Source organism: Pagrus major, chromosome 21 (genome assembly GCF_040436345.1).
Source record: "Pagrus major chromosome 21, Pma_NU_1.0".
Taxonomy (NCBI): Eukaryota; Metazoa; Chordata; class Actinopteri; order Spariformes; family Sparidae; genus Pagrus; species Pagrus major.
In genome coordinates this window covers 29,118,774-29,142,581 of record NC_133235.1, presented here as the reverse complement: position 1 = coordinate 29,142,581, position 23,808 = coordinate 29,118,774, and the positions used below count along the sequence as shown (strand labels likewise).

General features: G+C 40.9%; 2 protein-coding genes across 5 annotated transcripts in view; both read left to right on the top strand.

Annotated features, from left to right (window-relative positions):
- Positions 1 to 836: 836 nt before the first annotated feature.
- lactb2 (lactamase, beta 2) lies at positions 837 to 4,638 on the top strand. The gene is made up of 7 exons (XM_073490998.1): positions 837 to 1,091; positions 1,671 to 1,831; positions 2,014 to 2,134; positions 2,379 to 2,557; positions 2,675 to 2,823; positions 2,952 to 3,039; positions 3,265 to 4,638. Exons 1-7 carry the CDS (start codon positions 970 to 972, stop codon positions 3,306 to 3,308), a joined length of 864 nt encoding a protein of 287 aa, XP_073347099.1. The 5' UTR covers positions 837 to 969; the 3' UTR covers positions 3,309 to 4,638.
- A 3,117-nt stretch (positions 4,639 to 7,755) lies between these two features.
- LOC141016280 (nuclear receptor coactivator 2-like) overlaps positions 7,756 to 23,808 on the top strand; it is a 52,153-nt gene continuing 36,100 nt past the window's right edge. For 3 of the 4 annotated variants that reach the window (XM_073490545.1, XM_073490546.1, XM_073490542.1), the window contains exon 1: positions 19,532 to 19,704. The gene's annotated coding sequence lies outside the window, so the exon portion shown is untranslated. Of the gene's footprint in view, positions 7,840 to 17,983; positions 18,026 to 19,531; positions 19,705 to 23,808 lie in introns of those variants that run through there. The other variant, XM_073490544.1, reaches the window with a different exon arrangement.

Below are 23,808 nucleotides of genomic sequence, written 5' to 3'. Positions count from 1 at the left end.
TTTAAGTCATGTGTAAATACAGTATGTACAAGATATTATCACTACTGCTGCTGAACGACTTTTACTTTTACACGACTTTTATTTTGAAGGCTCTATTGACGTACAGGTGTTGTATCGAGCTCTGTTTCCTCGTGGAGATGTGTCTCCCCTGGCCCCGCCCCCGAAGGGCGAAGGAAGCGCGCGTTCACAAAAAGCTCGCCCCCGAGCTGTTGTGCTCGTACCACAGAGGCGCTGTGGAGAGAGCTGAGGTTCAAAACTGACTTTTTGTAGTGAGTTTTATCTGAAGATGTTGTGTTGTAGAAGCACATGTGTTTGTGTTTTTATGTCTTTATTAACCAACTACTGTTATTTACCAATCGCTATTTTATCATGTTTGTCTTAAATCCAGCTCCATTATAGCAGGTAAAGCACATCCTGACAGCTTGAGTATTACTGTCAGATACTGTTCCCCCTCTGTTCAATATGGGGGAACAGCATCTGACAGTAATTTAAGACAAATAAAAATATTAATTTTCAATTTAATTTAATTTTTTTAATTTAATTTTAATTTAAGACAAATATGATAAAATAGCGATTTATATTTAGCCTATAAATGAATGAGCACACTTTCTTCCAAAAGTCCATAATATTCAAAATGAAAAGTCTCTCACAAATATAATATTTTTTATTGATATAAACAACAGTAGTTGGTTGTGTTAATAAAGTTTTGAACCTCAGCTCTCTCCACAGCGCCTCTGTGGTACTCGGGGGCGAGCTTTTCGTGAACGCGCGCTCCCTTCGCCCTTCGGGGGCGTGGCCAGGGGAGACACATGTCGACGAGGAAACAGAGCTCGACGCAACCCCGGAAGTAAACAGTGTTGACATGCAGATTCCTCTACACATCCTGTTTGACGCGGCTTTCTTCTTGGACTTTTACCTCCGTACGCGTTGTTACTTTACCTTAAAGCTAAAGTTACATCGGCTCCAGCTATGAGCGCCATTATTCCTCGGATAGAGCAGCTGTCCGCGAGAGTAATTCGGGTTCTGGGCTGTAACCCGGGACCGATGACCCTGCAGGGAACCAACACTTACCTGGTCGGCACCGGGGAAAGGTGACCTGTCATGCTAACCCTAGCGGTTATTTTGTTGGGGAAATGAAGTTTATGTTCCAGAATATTCCTAATTACAAACGAACACTGGTCCAGAGTCGTTACAGTGAGGTTTTACGTCTACGTACCCCTCAGTATGCCCCTGTTAGCGCATGGAAAAGGACGTCACGCCGAACTCCGTTCATTTTTTTCTAAATTCTGTGCTTCTTGGCTTGTAGACTAAAATATATCAAGTCCAGACCAAGACTGATGATGTACACTAATTCGCGAGGATCAACTGATTATTTCGGCGTATAGTCAATGAAGGAAATATTCATAATTTGGAGTTTATTTTAAAATCATTAGATTAAGTTTAAAAAAAAAATCTTATATTGGCAGCTTAACTTGGAAAAATATATTCAGCTATAAAAAATATTGAACCCAAAACTAAAAAACAGTTTGTCTTGCTTGTGTATGTGCAGAATCAAAAATAAACTAAAGTATATAGTTAGTAAATTAGCAGAATTGTTGTATATGAATATAAATTGCTGCATTTAAAGCCTTGAATATGTATATTGTTTGTAATGTGTGATCATATTGCAGGCGAGTGCTGATAGACACCGGTGAACCTGCCGTGCCAGAATACGTCAGCAATCTGAAAAATGTACTGAAGCAGTTCAACACCAGCATCCAGGAGATCATCGTCACACACTGGCATCATGACCACACGGGTGGAGTGGAGGACATCTGCAGGGACATCACTGGTGAGGACAGCACGTGTGAGACAGGTTTAATGACGCTGCAACATCATTTGAATTGGAAGTAATTGAAAAAATACACTTATAGAAACTTTTTGAAGATTAATAAACTAATCAAAATGTATTACTAGTTGGTATTTAATCAGTTTGTTTAGCAGTCCAATATCCTTCTGCTTGCCCTGCTGCAGGTTCTGAGATCCAAGTCAGCAAACTGCCTCGCGCCAGCCGAGTCAGTGAAACAGCCGGAAACAAAAGCTTTACTTACCTCAAAGATGGAGATGTTGTGCAGACGGAAGGCGCCACACTCAGGTCAGTTCAGTTCACGTATATACAAGTTTAATAAGTGTGGAAAGCATTTTAAAGTGGCGGGACTTTCCCTGGCTTTACAGGAAAGACATACTGTAAATAATATGCACTCGAGAAACACACTTCATAATGTCAGATAGGCGTCCTGATGATAAAAATGTGTTAGTGGTTGACGAGTATATCATACCACACGCACTGTTATGGCTCATCTTGTTACAGAGCCATGTTTAATATTTATTTTTCCCAGAGTGCTGTTCACCCCGGGCCACACTGACGACCATATGGCCTTGCTGCTGGAGGAGGAGCGGGCGCTCTTCTCTGGAGATTGCATCCTGGGCGAAGGCACAGCCGTGTTCGAGGATCTGTACGACTACATGAAATCTCTGAAGATCCTGCTGGACTCTCAGGCTGACCTCATCTACCCTGGTGAGTGAGCACACATTTCTGATATACAACATGTGTCCATTACTATATTAGTCTTATGCTTCGTTGTAAAATCACTCAGATGTTTGGCCTAAAGCTCTGTTGCTGCTCTCTGTGCAGGTCACGGCCCTGTGGTTCAGGATGCTGGCTCGAAGATCAGACACTACATCAGCCACCGGGACCAAAGAGAGCAGCAGATCCTGGCAGCCGTTCAGGATGGAGCAGGAAAACCTTTCTCCTCAATGGAGCTTGTCAAGCTCGTCTACAAGGTCGGGACAAAACAGCAAGTTTCTTTGAAGCTTTATCCAGCCTGTAGTCAAGGGCTTACCGCTGTGAGCGGTGAAGCTAAGACCAGCAGTGTAGTACACCTTAACTAAACTTGCTGCTTCTCCTCCAGGACACACCTGAACACCTGCATCCGGCAGCTAATGTGAACCTGGGCCATCACCTAAAGAAACTAGAGAAAGAAGGCAAGATCATCGTGGGTATGTCATCTCTTACTACCACTGCTAAAAATACTGGCAGAATTTTTAGAGCATCAGTAACAATTTTAACTTGTCAAAGAACCAATTCAACCAAAATAGATGTTATTTGTGGTATTAAGGTTAAATAAAGGTCCACGAAAATCGATTGCATGTGCTGTTGGTGATTCATAAATTAAGGCTTTGCACGCACTGACTGTACAAATGTCAACTTTCTTCTTTCCTCAGTGAACGAGTCTTCACAGAACATCAAATGGAAGAGTAACCTGTGATGTCCACAGAGATGAAGAAGAAATGGACTCTTAATTGGCCGGGATGATAAAAAAAAAAAAAAAATCGTTGCCTTTCTGGTCGAATGCTTCAGAAATGCTGACTGACTGATCTGTAAATGGAGAATCAGGGATGATGGCCACGCTTGTTGCCTTGGATGTTTCCTGCCTCAGAGTGTACAAAGCAAGACCAAGAATTAAACTCACCAGGACTGAGCTGCAGCTTGTGTCAAAGTCTAACAAGGCCAAAATTTGCCTGAAGGTCAGATGAATTTTGCACATGGCAGAGAGGAAAATCAGCCCCATCCTACAATGTGCCACAGTGCCCTGGTCTGTCTAAGTTGTTGTTTCCTTTTTTCTTCTTTCCCCTCGAAGGTTATTTTCTCTAAGTTTAGCCTCTCAGGTGGCACTTTTGCATACTTCAAATAAATCCTGCTGCCTTTGCTGAAATTTACAGCAAACTTCAGCCATGTTCCTAAATCAAACCAAGTGAAACAGAGTCCTAAAAAGCTATTGTATTAGTTAAATAATTGCTTTATCAGTGGAGTTTGGTGTACAATCCTGTTTTTGACCTTCTTTTTACTCTTCCTTTCCTCCTCACTCTTCTCGCCCTCCTTCTCCCGATCCTTTTGACATCTGTAGCTATTGCAGGACTTTGTCAACAGTTTACCTCGGTATAAGATGGACTTGTGGTAGTTTCTCACCTGCAGTCTGCCATATGTGATGTACTATAAAGGATGATGCACATTTATATAATGATTTTCAGCATACACTGAACTGTGTGGCACTGAGTTTGCTTATGCGTAAAGGAAGTCGTTGGATAAAGAAATAAGACTGAGTAGAGTCTGAAAATAAAATCCGATTTGAAGTCTTCTCAGAGACACAGAATGAAATATTACATGAAGAGATTAATATTTCTATTCAGACCACTTATTAGAGCTACTTTTCATCTGCTGTCATTCAGTGTAGTCTTTTTGTCTTCAGTTCTGATAATTCAGCACTTGTTTGTGTAAGGAAGTGCACGTTCTCAGTCAGACACTAGGTGGCAGTGACTGCTAAACAATTTGTTTGGGAGATACACAGTAAATTATATTTCACACTGATATCGATCTTCGATCTTTTTAGATTGTTTAAAACAATAAAGTGAAGAATGTGAATGTGTGTTTGCTTAACTACATTATCAGATAATATTGTCTGTCCATGAATGAGAATTATTGTGTGTTTGTGAAGGATTGCTCGTGGTAATGTTATTAATTTATTGTGATGATCTAATATTCCAATGACTAATATTCAGATCTTTTGCATAAACGTTTGACCCCATGTTCGACCTTCAGTGAGTCTCATCTGTTTTCATTGTGACTAACAGCTCTGATGCAATTTGACTGTTTGGGGATTTTTTTTTGTTGTTGTCTCAGATGCAGGAAAACTTTCTTCTGTTGTCTCTGTGAGTTTTTCTACATAAACTACATATTTTGGAAGTGACAGGTGACTTTAGTGAAAGTAGCGTCAACACTTTTAATAAAGAACTACGGTGCCAGAAATCGTGCAGCACTTCAGCAGGACGCTACGGGCCTACGTGTTTGAAGCAAACTTAGCCAAAGTGCCACAGAAACGCTGCGAGGTCGCTGTCAGACTACAGAGAAAGGTTTCAGTCGAGGAATACACCATTCAAACATACACCGCTATCAGAATATCTGAATGTTACAGTCATATGAGAATATAGGTAGTAGAATATGAGATGGAGTGATACTGATGGTGCACATCAAACAGTGTTGTAAGGTTATTATTCACCTGTGAAATAATATGGTATTTGATTTTTAGGGTACCATTTAACATATGGCCAGGAACCATAAATACAGTAATTCTGGTGGTAATTTATAGTATTTCTGTGGATCAACAACAATAAACTACTCAGTTAAAATGAATTGTAAGACTTAAAGTAGGTATATTAGGGCTATGTTGAGAGAAATAGCATTAGAAATATAATTTCCTCTCCAAAGGGGTGTTTTCATAGACAACAGGGCCAGATACACATTTGTAAATCTCAAAGGGTCATCACAACGCATAACAACATCTCAGGAATAAAAAGTACCTTCAAATCCCTCACTGACGAGGTCTCACATGAATTCCTGCAAATTTCACAGTAATTTTAATAGCTCTGAGGTGAAAACATTAGAAAGAAGCATATGGTCAGCTTTCAATTAGTGAGAACAACAGTCATTACAGGATTCTTAGTAGATAAGAGATGAGACTTTATTGATCCCACACTGGGGAAAGCCCCTTATTACAACAACATAAGCGTCATAAGCAGGGGGGGACTGATTGAATTATTCATAAAAATGAAACAAGACAAAGCAAAATAAAACAGAATAATAGAAAAATAACATAAAAATAACAGACTTTAGACACATATGTGTTCATCCTTCACACATAAGATATAGAAATGACCAGGATGGGTTATTGCACCTATAACTACAAAACATATATCAATGTAATTGCACAGGATAGTTACAAAGTGTAACTATGAAGGATACACTGTATACATATACAGTATATTATGTATATATTAATATTGTGTTTTTTGTTAGGCTACTATTTAGATCTTTAAACCTTTCAGCTCAATAAAAAACAAATGGCAGACATAATAATGTGGCCTTTAATTGATTTTACCTATTGTCACATATATAAAAAATACATTATTTAAGGTTTTAGTTCACCTTAAAGGGGCAATATGTAAGATTTTAAGTTGAAAATGAACAAAATTGTGACTAAATGGCAGTTTTGACATTGTCACGTCTATGCATTGTGTTGCAGGGATATATACTGAAGTAAGCATGCTAACAGGTCTAACACTATTACCCCTTTTCCTCTGGTCAAAAATCCCACTTAAACCCGCTAAGATTGGGTTTTTGTGTGCAATGGGAATGTGTAAACTCGGCATTAGACCCGGGTGAACATGCTAAGTTCTGGTGGTGGCGCGTAAATAAAGAAGGAATTTGGGATGTGGTCTATTAGGGACGTTTTCAGTGTTGGAGGTGGAGCCCCGTTCTTTCATATCAAAGCTGCTCAGTGCTGTTTTGAAGCCAATAAAACCTCGACTTCCCGGCTGCGAAAATACCTGAATCGATCCGGCTAATTTTGGGTTTAGCACCTGGCTAACTTGAATGGGGATCGTGCGGCTCTTCGAGACTTTCCAAATGTTATTGTGACAGTGAAACGAGTCATTTTTGGGGGGTTTGTGACAAATTTATCCACCGTCTTTCACAATGGGGTGACTGTTTCCGACGCATCCGTGACGTGAAACGTGGCGCCAGCGACGCATCAGATAAAAATCACAGGCGGGAAGCGGGAATGGGGTCAACGGGCGATTTTTACTCGGGTGTACCTGCGTTTAAAAAAACCCGCGCAAGATTCACTACACTAATTTGAGGCTATCCCGTATTTACCCTAATGTAATTGACTTATGTAATAGGTGCAAACAATCTCCAGCTGACCATTCCCATATGTTCTGGTTATGTCCCACGCTTGCCACATTCTGGTCCGAAATTTTCAAAACCATTAGTATAGCTTACAATATTACTATCACTCCTGAACCTTTATTGGCCTTATTTGGTACCCCCTTGCACCCTATCACCACTAAAGTCATGCAGACTGTTATGGCCTTTACCACCCTGTTGGCTAGGCGACTCATACTTCTTAAGTGGAAACATGTTCAACCTCCTTCTCACAACAGGTGGGTGAAAGAGCTGTTATTGTCCATTAGACTTGAAAAGCTTAGATTTTCTCTCAATGGCTCCTTAAACTCATTTGAAAAGACTTGGAGACCTCTTTTAACCCATATTGAATCCTTGACATCTCTGCCTGATTGTGATGACTGAGCCGCCCCCCCCCCCCCTCTTTTTTTTTTTTTTTTTTCTCTTTTGCTTTGTGTATGTATTTATTGTAAGTATTCTGGGGAGGGAGGGATAAAATTCTGGGGAGGGAGGGATAAAAAGGGATAAAAAGGTAAAGGAAAATGGTCAGAATGGAAGTCAGCTATGCCACATTGCGTTGTCATGTTTTTGTCTGTGAAATTGCTTCCAATAAAAGAAAGTTAATATAAAAAAAACCCGCGCAGACCCGCTAATGCTGGTGGAAAAGCGGCGTAGCTGAGCTAACTAGCCGAGGGCAGCTAAAGTTAGCAGCAGTGGCCAATTCTTACATATTGCACCTTTAAAAAGCTGTCAGTACTGTGTGTGTGTGTGTGTGTGTGCGTGTGAGCTGGAGGGAGAGAGGATGGTAGAGAGACACCCAGCTCTGCAGTGTGGTAATGAGATGAGTGGAGGTGGTGGAGAGGGAGGAGGAGGAGGAGGAGGAGGAGGGGGGTCTACTGGTAAAGATAAACAGCCGAGGAGCCTCTGAGCCAGAGGAACATGGCGGCCCCGGCCCTGGACGCCACTGCCGCTCCGTCCCGCTGCTGACCGACACCTTAACACCGACTGTCCCGCACGGCACGCACCTTCTTCTTCTTCTTCTCCTTCTTCTCAACTCTCAGGTAAGTTTCCTGTCATGCCCCCCCCCACCCTAATCCACCTCCTCCTCACTCCTTCCTCTCCGTTATACTCCTTCAATCCCAATAAACGCCGGTTCTGCTGCAGGCTCGGGTAAAGTGACGGTCGGTACCGAGCTCACCGCACTTTCACGCGGCGTGTCGTTTCCTCTAAACAGCGCCGCGACATTACCGTTAGGACACTTTGCGTGCTGTCAGGAAAATATAATGTCGGGTTGAGGAGTTGAGTCCGGTATTTATCGTGCAGGTTGTTTTTTTTATATTTATTTTACCGGCTGAGACTGACAGCTATTAGCTTAACAACAACAACAACAACAACAACAACAAATCTCGCTAGCTTAACGGATAAAAATGCTACTTTCTGTCGGGTTATCTGTCAAAAGTCTGTGGTGAGAGTGAGAAAAGACAAAAAAGAAAAAAAAGGCTGGTATGCTGGTTGTTTGTTTAACGTGTTCAAACATCGTGTGATAACAAAGTGCAGGACTTTGCTGTTTAACTTTAACAGTGAGACGTTCAAAGACCCCCTTCCTGATCAACACGGACACGGAGAGAGAGGCGACAACCGCGGGGCTCGTGAGAGCCGCGAACCCCCCCTTACTACTAGCTAACTTCAGGTTTTCGCCTCTTTCTGTCGACAAAGACCCCCTGAATTAAAGCCTCTGTTGATTTTTAGACGTGTGTGTGTGATTAAGGGCGAACACCGAGTTGTTTCACGGTGAAATATTTGACTTATTCGCGGTTGATATTTGCTCGGACTTCCTCAATCAACTCGAGCGTCAAGTGGGGGTTAGCATAGCCGCGCGTTTCCGGTTTTGTTGGTTTGTCTCAAATTAAAACTAAAACTAATACATTTTTTGAGCTTTTTCTCCTTTTAGATTTACTTGTATTTCTTGTTACATTTTGATTTATTATTCGGGGATAAGATGTGTACTTTTTCCCAGCTTACTGCCATCTAGCATGCTATTATTGTGTCAACGCTGCTAAAGAGGAACCTTCAAAATAAATGTCACAGGTCAGGTGCTGTATCGTAAACAGCTGGACTTGTTTCAGTTTCTTGAAGACGTTTCGCTTCTCATCCAAGAGACTTCTTCTTCTGGGACTGAAGAAGCCTCTTGGATGAGAATGACTGCTGGTTTTACTCATAACGGTGTGGCACAAGTGGTTTTGGTATATATTTTTTGCGGTTTTTTTTTTTATATGCTTATATTTTGAAGAGTGAATCAGCCAGCTTCCGCCCCTCTTCCTGTTAATCCTCTTGAGCTTGACAGTGTCTTTGCCCTGGCCAGTGATGAGAAGTGATGCATAATATATACATTTTTTCAGGTCAGAAGTAGTAAACAATGTCAAACAATGATAAAAATGGATCCTGGAAAAAGTGGAAATAATTTTTACTCTGAAATGTATCCCACTTCCTGTTGACCACTTGGTGCTCGTCTATGTAAGTCTCTTTTTGGACTTGAAAGCAGCATGGCATGGGTGGAGCTGCAGGGCTGTGACTTAACTCAAGTTTAAAAGAATAGGGTAGGAATACAATGCACCTCAAACTTTATTGTCTAACAGCCAGGTAGTCCTTTGCCAGTGCAGGTTCAGGAATTTGTCTTTATTTGCAGTGGTGCTGGTTTGTCTCTGTTTGCCGTTGTGCTGGTATGTTTCTGCAGAGAACCTGTAAGTTTGCCTACGTGACTGGTGCCATCTGGCTCCTCTGGATGTGTTATCTTTGAGGGCTGGACTCACGATTTTTTTGGCCATTTAAAGCTTATTTGCTCTTTCCCGCACCCCAAAGTGAACTTTGAAAAGGATTGCAACATGTGCGCCGGGTTGTCTGGTTCATCTCTGAGAGATGATTTCTGTAGTCTGTGTTGCTTTTTTGTTTTCCAGTTCAGCAGCATTTTTTTCTATGATTCAACTTCGCTTTAATGCACCAGGGTAGTGTTAAATGCCAGTATGCTTCAACACCATTTCAATGCCAAAACTACCTTATAGAGCTGCGGCAAGAGTACAGGAATGTATTTAAGACCAAGATCTTAACATGAGATTGGCAGCCTGCCCAGTGAGGGATTCTTAGTGGCTTGAATTCACTGAACCACGTGAGGGCTCAAATAATGCCCTGACCAATGACAACAGCAGCAGAGAGAGGAGGAGGAGGAGGAGGAAGGGCAGAGGCTTGACTGTGCAGTTCTCCACAGCAGGTTTTCCAGCAGGTCTTATCCTCAGCAAGCAAATCCATGCTAAAGAAACACATGTGCACATGATGTTTAAACCATCAAATTCTTGCTCTGATGTGCTATTTTCTGTTCCTGTTTAAAAATAACCAATGCTTTCATGAGGGATTTGAATCCTGTTCGTAGTAATCACGGGAATCAGACAGATAGACTGTCCTTTCACACAAAGGTAGTGGCACAATGGCTATGGTTACACGGACAAGACGTAACTGTTTACATGGACGCTACATAAAGTGATCAGATGAGATGTGTGTTTACGTGGGCCTTTATTGACACGTACAAAGTGGTTCTGCCTGATGTGAAGCGTCTAATTGGCTGCAAATATAACAGAAGATGAAGAGTACGAAGATTTTTTCCCAGCTTTACATCGTCTCTCTGGATCTGATTGAAAATTAATTGACATTGGTGTGTGTGTGTGTGTGTGTGTGTGCTTCTCTACTGTGTTTGTTTACGTCTGGCTCTTCTCACTGCCACCAACTTATCACACACACACTCACACACACACACACACACACACACACTCTGCCACCTGGCTTTCTGTCACGTAGCAGAGACAGTCGTCTTCCAGGTCTGATCCCCCTGGGACCAAGTGCTCTAATTAACCAGCAGCACACAGACAACACACACATGCACAGCCATGTCATGACTCCTCCGACAGCCTCCTGTAGCGCCTGAAGTCTATAATTACTGTAATATTCACTCAGCAAAATGTATCTTGAGGATGTGCTTACAAAATATATGAAGTGCAGTACGGATATTCTATGTGCAGCACATTTATTTTGGTAATTTGATCACCGTTTTTTACATTTTTGAAAATAGCTACCACATATTCTAGTGGTTTGTGAAGTTTGTTATGATTTGCCTGGAGGCTTCACTTCCTTTCATATAAAGCTATTTGTTGATCTCCAGTCATAATTTAAAGCACACAAGAGGCAGCGAACAAAGCACAGAGGTTTTATCTCATCTTACCGGAGTCTTTTGGTTCTTCAAAGCCAGTCAGACGAGGAGAAGAGCGCTCACACTTCAAAAGCAGCAGTAGCACTGTAGTAGACAAGGTGATGCAGCTGAGATGTAGCTGCACCTTGAAAGGTGTGTGCACTCGCTTTAGATATATCAGAAACACTTTTTAAAAAATGTGATGGGAAAGTGAGAGTTTCCGTTTGCAAAGTGTAAGAGATGCAGGCACATGCCACGTACAGGGTGATGGCAAGATATATAGTATGTGTAGGTGTTGCAAAAAGCTGTTTCACCCAGTTGAGTTTTAGTTCTGGAAATAATAAGCAGAGCAGAGCTGACGGACCTCTGAGGTCTTGTAGGTTGATCCTGTTCATCCTGGTCAGTTCCTTAAATAATAGATTGTACCTACAGTGACAGGGTACATATACACACATGTACCATCTGCTGTGTGACACATTATGTCAGTTTTCATAAATAATGTGTTTTAGTCAGTGAACGTACGTTATAGAAATCTGAAGACTAAGAATTAAGTTCAAGTAATCGATTAATCGTTTCAGTCATTTACAGATTTGCTGCTTTCCTTTGTCATTTATGATCATAAATGAAGAGTCTTGGAGCTTTGGCATGCAAGCAGAGAGATGTAACCTCGGGCTCTGGGAAACATTTTTTGATATTTTATAGACTCGATACAATGATTCATCTTGAAAATAATCGTCAGACTAATTGTCAGTGGAAATAATTGTTAGTTGCAGCCCTAGTTTCCAGTCTGGTCAACAGGGTGTAGCTGTTCCCTTGGAAAAACAACATTGATCCTATTAGAAAAACACCTGTCCACAACACTATGTCAAATAGGCCTCAAAGCCTGCCGCTGTTCCTGGGCGCTTCAGTATCATGGACTAGTCATAGATCAGATACGATCAACTCCAAGCGATGCTGCAGTGCAGACTAGTAGTGTAGTATTATAGAAAATAGGTTGCACTGCTAAAATCAATGGCTCGTCAAATGATTTACATTTACAGCTTCCTTTCACAGAAACTTGACTTCACTCTCTTGCTTTGAATAGTAACTGTCAGGGCTGTTGTGTTGTAGTTCTCCTTGCAGAAAGTTTGAATATCTGACCATGACTAACTCTCTGAAAAGCAGAAGCTTATTAAGCTTCTGTTGCATGTCTTCTCATGACTTAAACCTTACATGACATACAGTCAGCTTTGCAGCAGTCAGCAGGTCCTTCATATGTACAAACTGTAATGAAAGCTGTGCAGGGTTGAAGCAGCAGACCTAGGAGCCAAGTCTGGCAGGTTGCATAACAAGTGCTAATTTGGTTAGCTGGACTTGACGGTGGCTGTAATTCTCCAGCACTGTGACAGCAGAGCTGAGTTAGAGAGAGAGGGAGTCCACAGGCCTTTAGCCAGATAATACAAGCTAATAGCATAACAAGCTTTTGCAAACAAACGTAGGCCGTGGCCAGAGCTAATTGTGTTTTTCGTCGCTGCATTTTGGCTGCGGGACGTTGTTTCTAAGAAGACAGGGAGGGAAGTGAGCAAGTCAGAGAGGCATTGTTGTGGTTATTGCAGCCAAAATTCATGGTAATGCTTAATTTTGACAGTAGTCAGAATCACCTAAAACTCAGTAGACAAACTTTGTTCGATTCATTAAGTTATTCCATTTTTTGCATCAGGAAATGCTCAGAAGAATGTAAACTTCAGTCTGCAGACAACTTCTCTTTTTTCACAGATGCAATCAGAGCAGCTTTGAGACCGAAACAAGCGTGTTTGTTGTGTTTTGATTTCAGCATCACACATCTGGAGGGCGCATGCTGTGAGGTGTTTGAGGATAAAGTACGATTGTGAAAATAAAAGCCAGGCTAATCTTTGAATCACTCTTATTGTCATTTTTGAGGAGTCAATCGACAGACATGTTTCACTAGAAGTCTAAGAAGAAGGGTGTTAAGTCACAGAGGCTCGCAGATGAGTGAACACACACACCTTCCAAAGGTTTGAGCATATCTTCCAGCACAGCGTAGAGAAATTAATTCTTGTCATCATCCCGTCCACTTACATTGATCAATCCAGTTTTTTCATGTTTGTTTCATGGACGTAGTGGTTTGTTTACACCTGAGTGAAACTGATTTCTGTTTCCTCATTTCTTCTACGATTTCTTCCTAGTTTTTCTTGAGTGGTTTTCTAAATGTGTCACTGCTTCCTATTGCAAATGCTCCTTCGTTGTACCTCCGATTGGTAAACATAAAAGAAGCACACAGGCAAACGTGTCCAAACACCACCAATGCAGAGCTCATTCCTTGGCGTGATGACCGCTCATAATGGCATAAGAGACTTACTCAGCTTAGCTAATCGAACACTGTCATGAAAAATTAGATGACCGATGAGTTGTTTTTCAGACGGAGCGTGTATGCTGTTTTACTTCTTGATTTTGGTCGGGATTATGACACAGTGGTCAGCGTCTGTTATGTGGTCGTACAGTAAACCAGCTCTGAGCTTCAGTCTAGCTGTGGATCTCTTGTGTTACCATTGAGCTGCTTAGTAATACAAATTAATCACAGTCAGGAAGTAGGCCGTCTCTCTGTGTGTCTCTCATTGACTTTCTGTGGCTGTCTTACTCTTCTCTCTCTTTGTGTCTTACAAAGACTGTGCATGTTTGTGTGTGTGTATATACATATATGTGTATATGTATATGTAGTGTGACTTACCAAGGTCCACCAAAGTTCCTCATATGCAAATAATTTATAGTGAAACTCTCCGTCACCCACAACACAATTAGTTTTCTAACATGAATCATTACTATGACTGTGTCTGTGTGAATTTGTGTGCGTTTTTGTTCCCTCTTTGTAACAACAAAGCTGGGTGGAAGTCCACTATATACTGTAGAACGCCTTGAGGAAATGTTATCATATTCAGAACAAACATCCACTTGGACTCAAAGATGGACTGATTAGATTTTGATGGTGAAAGGTAAAAGGTGACTGTGACCTCACAAAACACATTTTAGCTCATTACTCAGTGTGACAATTTTTTTTACACAGATGTCTAAAAGGATAAAATGATGAAGTGAAGACATTTCATATCCGAGAGGTCAAAGGGCAACCACGGTGCAGTAATTGTAGCAGAATAGATCATTCGATCTCATGATCTCCTGATCTAGGAACGCAAAGAACTTCTCTGTATGTAGGTGATAAAATACTATTAATATGGCAGCTTTAGTCAGTAACCGTAAGCTTCAAACTTTTGTTAAACACAGGATTTGAACTCAAGTCTACCGGATGAAAGTCTTGATTTGAGTGGATCCACCCAACCATCCCCCCATGCAGTCTTGTCTCTTACTTTATATTGCTAACCAAGAGGGGCACCTCCAGAAATGTTGCTAGAAGGTACCTATAGTGCCACTGTTTGAAGCTTTGGGCTGCTGACCAAGCTGCCGTATTTTGACACGTTGGGAGTGAGAACAGGCTGAGACAGCAGCTTGCCATGCACAACAACAACAACAACAACAACAACAACAACCCACATTAGCTTTCTAGCTAACATCTCATTTTCAACTAACAATACACAACAAACATACATGTCTAGTCCTGCTCCTCTACTTGCTGAAAGTGCAGGAAACTGCACTGCTAGATAGCTAATTTAGCTAAGCAGCTGTATAGCACTTTGTATTGTTCAAAAAGTTCCTCCATGTTGGCTAGTTTAGATGCTGGTGTGGTCCTTAGCTGTCAGTATCGCTGCTAACAAGACAGGTTTGTTTACCTCTTCTCTCCATTCCTCTTTAATGGCTCAGCCTGCCGTCAATCAATCATGGACTCTGGCATGATGACGCAAAGGGTTGGAGAGAAAAGGAGCTCCTCTGAAACAAAGATCTACAAAACCCCAATTAATTAAAAAAAGAATTTCCCTGATATTGTTTGTGACTGCAAGAGCGGATGGCTAATTGTTTTCGGTTTGACTCGATCAGACAACAAACTCCCTTGAGGGACAGTAATTAAGTTATTTGCATTTCCCTCCCCCACTTTTAGCTTTAACTGTCAGTCACAAGAAGCCTTTTCTGAGCTGTCCTCAGTGAAAGGTTCTGTGATTGAGCACAACCCTGTTTCACTCGAGAATATCTGAGTCCGGAAAAAAATAGAAGATCCCAAAGAAGAACGTCTCTTTCTTGGGAATTATTGCTGAAAAAGTTACAAGTCTTTGTCCTTTGCCACAACTTTCAAGTGCACAAATTGAGCTGAATTACAGCCTCTTTCTCTCATTGTGTGTGCAGGAAAAAACATTTGTAGTTGCATCTGTGCTTGTGCAATTCACAAAGCAGTTGGGTAGAGATCAGCTGTCCATCCCTCCCACACACACACACACACACACACACACACACACTCTGACACATGTACACATATGCAGCTATCTCTCATTGGTGGCAGGTGCATGGTGAAGTGTTGTGTAGTTTGAGTCCGCTGTGTCCAACTGACTGAGAGGGCGGCTGTCTCACCCCTACGCCACGCGCACACACACACACACACACACACACACACTGAGTAACAACACGCACAGCAGGGGGAAGAGCCAGCAGATGTTTCGGATTTGGCAGCTGACCAAAAAAACTCACTTCTTCTTTTACTACTTTTCATTTGGTGCTCTTGATTACAGTCATGCCTCCCGTCACACTGGCACTGACACACACTGTGCTAACTATCACATTAAAGATGGCACCTTTTTAACTCATATAATTTGGCAGGTCTGCTGTAGTTCATGGTAAAGATTCACCGCTTCACTGCACAAATAAATCAGATTAATAAACTTCAAGTTTTGACATCTTGCATTTTAACATCAGTGTAGCATTATCAAACTCATTGTAGCTACGTTTCCAACCAAACACTGTGCAAATTTCAACAGAATTTCAAGAAAATCTGCAGAAGAAAATGCTCAGATGGAGATACAACATATCGTATTTATTCACAAATTTAAAATGAACAGTTAGATGGAAACTAGAGTGACGCTCAGGTAGTATTTTTCTGTCAGAACCCGACCCAGCCCGACGCAGTTAATGTAAGCTGAAGCAACCTCATTACAGACATTTAAAGTGTAGATGACCGTGAAAAGGCAGAACTGGAGTTACATCCAGGTAGTAACTACTGCTGTCAATTCACATTACAACCCGGAAATAATCTCTAAATTTCTGTTGGAACTCAGCCCGGCGTGTCAGGTTCTGATGGGTCCCGTCAGGTTCAGCCAGTTATCCATGCTCTCCTGGAAACCCACATTGTGATATCCCTCCCTGTCAAAGAACAAGCTTGTGGTAGAAACAAAGATGTTAACCTGACGCACCAGATGTTACACAGAAACTTCTGGTGTGTTACACAGAACCATCCGGGCACTTGAAAAAATAGCTTGCAGGTGATTGGACGGGCCTTCTGGATATCACCATCTTTCACGGGCTAGCTTCAACCAATCAGATTAATGGTAGGAGAGACCGTTCTTTGCTTTGTTTTTCAATGAAATATTCTCTTCAGTTCTGATATAACTGATGCTGTAGCAACTATGCTAACCTCTTGAGGAGAACATTATCGACAGTAAGAGCCTAAAGATAAATGTGGTACCCATTTCTAGTTCACTGGACTGAATGGGACGGATAACCCTTGATATTTTAAATGTCACTTAACAGACTTCAGGATAAGGCATTTATCTGAAGACCTGACTCAGAATAACTTACAAAAAGTGTAACAAGCGTCACTTTAAGAATATTACAAACCAGAAATAACGATAAGTAGGGTCAAAGTCATAGTAACCTTTCTTACAAGACATTTGTATTGCATGAAGAGGGAAGTGGTGGGAGAGAGGATGTGATTCACTGACAAGAACATGTGATGTGTAATAATTCCTGAAAAGATGAGTTTTCGCTCAGTTACATAAAACAAGGTGGGACTACAGATTGACTGACACCCAGTGAGCAGGTAGACTCTTACTGTCCTTGCTCGAGGGCACAGCAACAAGAAATGTGATCCCGGTTTGTCAGCAACATGAAAATAAAAGTTGAACATACTGTAAAATGCTTTTCCGCACCAGCTCAGGCACTCAAGACAAATGGTTTTGTAAAATAGGATGTTTGCGAAAGTGAACCCGAAGCCAGTGGGAACTCGATGAACCTGGACCAGCACCACACTGGCCCAGGTCAACCTCACAGCGTGTAAAAGGCCTCAAAACTCTCTGAATCGTCCTCCCAGGAAGGGTCAGTGTCTCGGAAAAGCAGCGGGTTTTCTTGTTATTGTGGGCAAGAGTGAGACTTCCAGCATTACCATTGGGTGATGTTTGAGGTGAAATTCTGCTGAATGGTTTTAACCTGTAAAAACTCTTCAGCGCACTTATGAAACTCACACTTCCATACATTTGATCCCGGGTGTGGCCCAGAGTTGTACTTGATGACGGATCGACTCCCGCGGTGAGGCACTCACTCAGGAGCGCCTCGATACTGGAAACTGAACATGATTCATCCACTTGAGCATTTTATCATTATGTGTGAATATATACGGTAAAAACATTCGGCATGAAAGGGAAAGTCCACCAAATTTTTACATATCGACGTTAGTTAATTATTCATGGAAAGTATTGCTCAGCCTGTGAGACGGTTTGTGAGAATGTTCCTGAGAAAATGACACCAGTGATGTCACCAGGGTTATATCAGCTGGGGGCTGCAGAGTAAACAATAAGCCTGAGTTACAAACTTAGGAAGTACAATCATCTTTACATTGACATGATGAAACTCCTCTATTGAACTGTATCACAGGAAGTTTAGGATGCAGCATTTAAAGAGGCCTGAAAAGTTTGGATATCTCAGCCTCTGCTGCATCGATTTTGTTTGTTCCTTTCAAAATCTGTCTTTCACAAGTGAAAAACCAAATTTCTGTATTATTCGTTTTAACATTTTAATCATTTTTCTTGTTTTGTGTCTTAAAGAGAGGACTGAATGATGTCTACCCAAGATGTTTTGCATATAAGGTGAGTCAGCACATTTAATATATATTATGATATATTGATATATTATTTATCTTTATGGATCGTGATCACAAAGTGGATTAGCAGCTCCGTAAAACCACAGAAAATCTCAAATACATTGGTCTTAAAGTTAAGTTAAGCCTTTTATTTCACACGCCTAAGATGTAGTGAATGTGTTAATGATGTAAGTTGCGTGTCCCAACCTTGAGGTCATGACCCCCAATTAATTTTATGGAAAGGTTCATAGGTAATTTCCAGGTCGATGATGAGGATTTTTGAAATGTATCAATGATAAAACAACTCAAATTTAAATGGGTTTGACATATATCGTTATCATCATGACAACATGGAAAGTGAAAGAAAAGGAAGATGTTTTTGTGTGTGTGTGTGTGTGTGTGTGTGTGTGTGTGCGCGGCTTTAAGTGAGTCAGCTAACAGCGACAAATTTTGTGTGTTTGTGTGAATATACGTGCTAGCTGTGTGTGTGTTGTGTGCGTGTGTGTGTGTGTGTGTGCGACCTGTGAAGCACAGCTGCTCCCACCAGCGCTCACAGCTTTTGTCATTTTTGAAATTACCCTTCTCTTTCTCCTTCTCTGTCTCTCTCACTTTCACTTGTGTTTCTGCCTTCTCACTTAGTGTGAAGTTTATTTTCAAAAACGGGGATTGATATGTTGAAACTGTACATTTCCTCATGTTGCAACTTTATTGTTTCTTTAGGTCCAATTCTGCATTTTATTTTATTTTATGCTGCGCTTACAGTCTTGTTAGGTTTAGCCACAATAAAACACTTGATTAGGGTTAGAGAAAGATCATGTTTTAGCTTGAAATACCTGCTTTTGTTGCCACAAACACTGCAAGAAAATGTCCCGACGTCTTGTATAAATATGCAGTGGTTCCATGCTTACAAATGTTGAAACCCAGTCTTGAACAGTGGTCAAAGTCAGCACGTATACAAGAAATGTAAATGTTATTTGACACGTATATGATACGTTCAAATTTGTATTCGTCCGTGGTTTTTAGAAACGTAAAATGCCAACATTTTATTCGGGCCACTGGGCTGGGAACTGGTAATAAATATATATATTTTTCAAAATATTCAGCTTATTTCTTTACCTTCAGTATCTTTGTGTACATGCAAACACAAGTTCGAATACAGCCATCAATATCTGTGTGAAAAAAAAGAAAGGAAATGATACTTGGGAAACGGCACTGCCACAGAATGTAATGTGAGACCAAAATGTAAGAACAACAGGTCATGTAAATCATTCAGTATCTAGAAAGGCTGTGTGTGAGAGAGAGGGAGGGTTTTTCAGCACATTGGCTAATAGGAGGGAGGAGTGTGTGTATGTGTGTGTGTGTTGTGGGAGGAGACAGGGAGGAGTGTGTGTCTGTGTGTGTGTGTCTACATGATGGGGGAGGGGACAGAGAGAGAGAGAGAGAGAGAGAGAGAGAGGATTTGTGGCATGTAGTTTGTCAGCTGTCATTAGGCACAGATGACACACATACACACACACAAACGGAGGTAATCGCACAGAGAAAAGAGGGGAAATACAAAAAGAGTGTGTGTCTGTGTGGTGTGTGATTGTGTGTATGGTGTGGTAACCGGTGTGTCTGCCCGCCCACCCGGCATGGGATGGTCAGCCGGCTCTGGACTGGTTATGGACTGGTTTAGCCAAAGCAGAGGTAAGTGGCTATCAGCACTCTGACTCTATTCTACAGATTTAAAGGCACAGTCCTTTTTTTTTTTTTTTGTTGCCGTTTTGCCATTTTAAATTTGAGCCACATTTACTTTAATGATTGAGGTGTTTAAGCAAGTTTGAGTTGTGGATGAATATTTCTCAACACATGTGAAATACAGCCCCATTTGAAGCAAACCTTTATTACTAAACATAATAACTTAGATTGAGTTGTTGTTCCCTGTGTTGAAGTACCTGTCAGTCAATTTGGTGATATGACTTATAAGAGTGCACTTCTGTTTTGAATGAAAATAGTTGAGCTGCTGTTCTGATAACTTTTGGCCTTTAATTATAAATTCTAGTGAACATTTTTTATTTCAAAAACAATCTTATTTCTCCTCTCTGGGTAATTATACTATCAGGATAACTTTTTTTAATCATATGAAGCTATATGACACATCTTAAGTTGTACAATAATAATTAGAATATCACGGTTTAGTAAGAAATAGACAAAATGAGCACGAGTTTGATGCTCACAGTGTCTTAGTCAGGCTTGGACTTTGAGCTATCATGTATTATTGTGGGTTTGACACTGTGTGTGTGTGTGCGTGTGTGTTTGTGTATGTGTTGGGGGGGAGTGGTTATGAATGACTGGTCTCACTCTGACACACACACGCACCGACAGAGTGCACAGTCAGCAGGCCTGTAGCTGCTCTGTCACCTGAGGTGTAACCAGCCCACTGTTTACACAGTTTGCTCCGCTTCAATAACAACTGTTGTGAACAGTCATTCAGAAAGCAGCAGGTTCACTTCGTGCACGGCGACTAATTCAGGGGGAATCGTCAGTGAACCGGCAACATCCTCACAGCTTTCCGAAGCGAGTTGGCGAACGCAGTTTCGTGGTGACGGTTCACAAGTTAGAAAAATACGAAAAGGTGTTAGTTTTGTGTTAGTAATGGTTCCCTTACACAGGATGGTAAATTTCCAGAAGTTAATACTAATGAGCCTTTTGTCATAAGAAAGTTTGACTGAATGTTTTGTTTCCAAATAAAAAGAATGACTCTTATTCTTAGAAAGGAACACAAAGTGCAACAACAAACCAATGTTTTGGTTCCTTTTAATGATAAGTGGCCGGTGTAGTTGACTGAATGATAACTTATTTAGAGACCGGATCTGCTCTGTTTTTGGAGGTACTGAGCAACATTGTTTGAGGTATTTTCCATTATGAAATCTTTCATATGCACACTGCACAAACAGGAGAGTTTTATGAAGTCACTCAGCTGTGACTGTAGGTTAATTTTCACACTCACACTCGCTTCAACAGCAGATAAGTCAATCAGTGAGTGGACTGTGGAGTTTGACCTCCAGGCCAGTAGAACAATGCAAAACTCCAGCAGCAGTACGCCAAAGTGTTTTTGCTTTCGTTTTGTGTTGCACATTTATTAAAGATGCGTAACTCGTCCTGTCAGTTGATTTACCAGGGTTTGTACGGGTGTGGGAAATCCGTGAAAACCCTATAATGTGGTATTTTTCAAAAGTGCTTGAATTAAATCTTCTTGTAAAGACAGGTGACACATTTTGAAACATGGAACTTTTTTGTGGCTTTATTTTGGCTTTATCTTGTCACCCTTCATTAGAGTCCTAAATATAAAATTCACAAAACCTAATTTGGTTGTTTACAGCACAATAACATCTGGTTTAATATGACATCATGAACAATGGAATAGTGGAAATTATTATTTTGATATAAACGTATATAAATATATAATTTACCACAGATGTTGCTTGCTGGAGGAGCTTCAAAATGCACCTTGAAAGTGCTTAAAAAGTGCTTGAATTTGACAGTGAAAAAGATGTAGGAACTCTGATTTATCTCCAATCAGTTAAGCCGTCATATCAGACGAAGCTGTGTTGTATCCAATTTGTTAGTGCCTTAAAGGATTTGATATCATTTATTATCACAAGTGAAATTTAATTTGCAATATTGGCCTGGACAATGTAGCACAGAGCAGTGTTATCATGGCTTCTGGTCTTCAGCGGGAATTTAAACCTGAACATTAATTTAGTTTTCCGGCTACATCTGTAATATGTGACGAATCTATCATGAATGTATCAACCCTTTCTGTGTATTGACCTGATTAACAGCTTACCATACTGTCACACCCCGACTAAAAATAAGGTTAAACCCTTCATTCTAATTTCTTGGGAATTCTCTTGTTAATTTGTAATGATTATCTGAGAAATGAAACTTGATTTGGCCACTGTCGAATGTTGTATGTAGCACAGCACTTCAGCTGCCACACAGGGCATGATGGGAGAGCAAGTGTCACTGACAGTAAACAAAGCCTCTCGCTCTCTGTCTGTACAGGCTTCACTCTGACAGCCTGACTGCCTCATGCATGCATATTGGAAAACTTTGCACGATCAAGGGTCCAGAGTTCAACCTCTGCACCAAATTTGGACACAAATGTTTTTCTCTACTATTGTCAACTTTCAGTTCCATCAGATTCACATGGTTCTTGGTGTTTTTAAGTAGTATACCTATAATTACCTGCTTTGGTTATCTTATTCTCTACCAATAAGATAACTGATAATTTCACATTTTCATAAATTGTAGTTTATGCACTGAGATGTAGTCTGCAAAGATTTAATATTCTGTGCCTGTGATAAGATTTGATGTGTTAAAACTCGTAGACTTTCCCCCTCTCTGAACTCTTGTCTAACATGTATTGCAAATTGCAATTGTGCTTTTTTTCTTTGACTGTAAAAAACGTCCACATCGACAACGGCACGGCTCTCTAGTCTACACTGCGTGGCTCTGCTCAGATGCAGCGTGCTGCACTTCTTCTCCTTTATCTTTTTCTTTAGCTGCATCCAAATGTCTGGAACTCACAGCTCTTGCAGACTTGCGGACTTTGCTGGCATCTTCCTGGGAAGGCTGTCCAAACCCACAATTCATTTAATTCAAGGGCTCTTAAGCGGACTTTCTGCAGACTTCCAGAGAGTCCACTTGGGATGCAGACTTCACTGGACTTTACTGATTCAATTACCCACAATTTATTGCAATACGGATATGACTTTGTAGTTTTTCCCATTGCTGACTAAAAAAACTTAAAAAACGTATTATAAATGTGTATTAGGCCGGATCTAATATTCTCCCACATCAGCCGTGCACTCTCACGCCCTTCAAGACTTGACGTGATGACATTGAACATATCATAGTATGTACGACTGAAGTCCAAGAGGGCTCCGTTCGCATCTTCTTCTTTTGTGTTGATGCTGCATTAGTAGTCAATGAAAGCAATTTTGCTTCATATTATTGGCTCCATTTATCAGCAATAATGTCATAGATACTGATAAAAAGCCGATTTAAAAAAAAAAAAAAATCCCATTATCAGGCTGATAATCTATCAGCACATATATTGTGCATACCAATTTTTAAGTGTTTGACTTAATTTCACCCTTTCAGATTTTGCTCCAAGGCAGCACATTCATTTTGTGTGTCTGTGTGTTTGTATGTGTGTGTCTCTGTGACAGTGAGAATGACTGCTAGTCTCGCATACGTGCCAATTGGTGCACATGGGAAATTGCATTTGGTGTGTGTGTGTGTGTGTGTGTGTGTGTGTGTGTGTGTGTGTGTGTGTTCACAATTGAGTTAGCAACTGGGCAAGCATGTTCAATGTTATTGATTCCGCTCTATAATCGATCGCGCTCTCACATTACATGAAGCTGCACATGCAGAGTAATGAGCAGCTGCTGGCTGAGCAGCCTGTAAACAAGCTGTCCAGAAACAGTTTATTTGAACTCTTAAAATCTTTTGTCTCTTTTAAATCTGATGCTTGTTGCATGTGTTTCTGCACAGAACTTGCATGAGATCAGCCTTAAATCAAGCAACTGAGTTTCTATCGTATTAAACTTAAAAAGAAAAAAGTAAAATTGTAAAAATTGAACAGCGATCAGGTAACTCTGAATCTTTATGACACATCACTTTGACTTGTCCTATTATTCAAATACCAATTAGTCTATATTTGTTGAGACAGGAAAGGGTGTGGTGGGGAGGCTGGTTAGCCAGTATAAAGGGCATCAGTAGAAGTGGGTTAATGTGTACAGC

What these genes read in the sequence shown, in the direction of transcription:
- lactb2 (XM_073490998.1), top strand. Translation starts at nt 970, where the DNA reads ATGAGCGCCATTATTCCTCGGATAGAGCAGCTGTCCGCGAGAGTAATT. An exon ending in ACGGAAGGCGCCACACTCAG is followed by an intron (nt 2,135 to 2,378) that starts GTCAGTTCAGTT and finishes TATTTTTCCCAG; the next exon opens with AGTGCTGTTCACCCCGGGCC. An exon ending in TTGTCAAGCTCGTCTACAAG is followed by an intron (nt 2,824 to 2,951) that starts GTCGGGACAAAA and finishes CTTCTCCTCCAG; the next exon opens with GACACACCTGAACACCTGCA.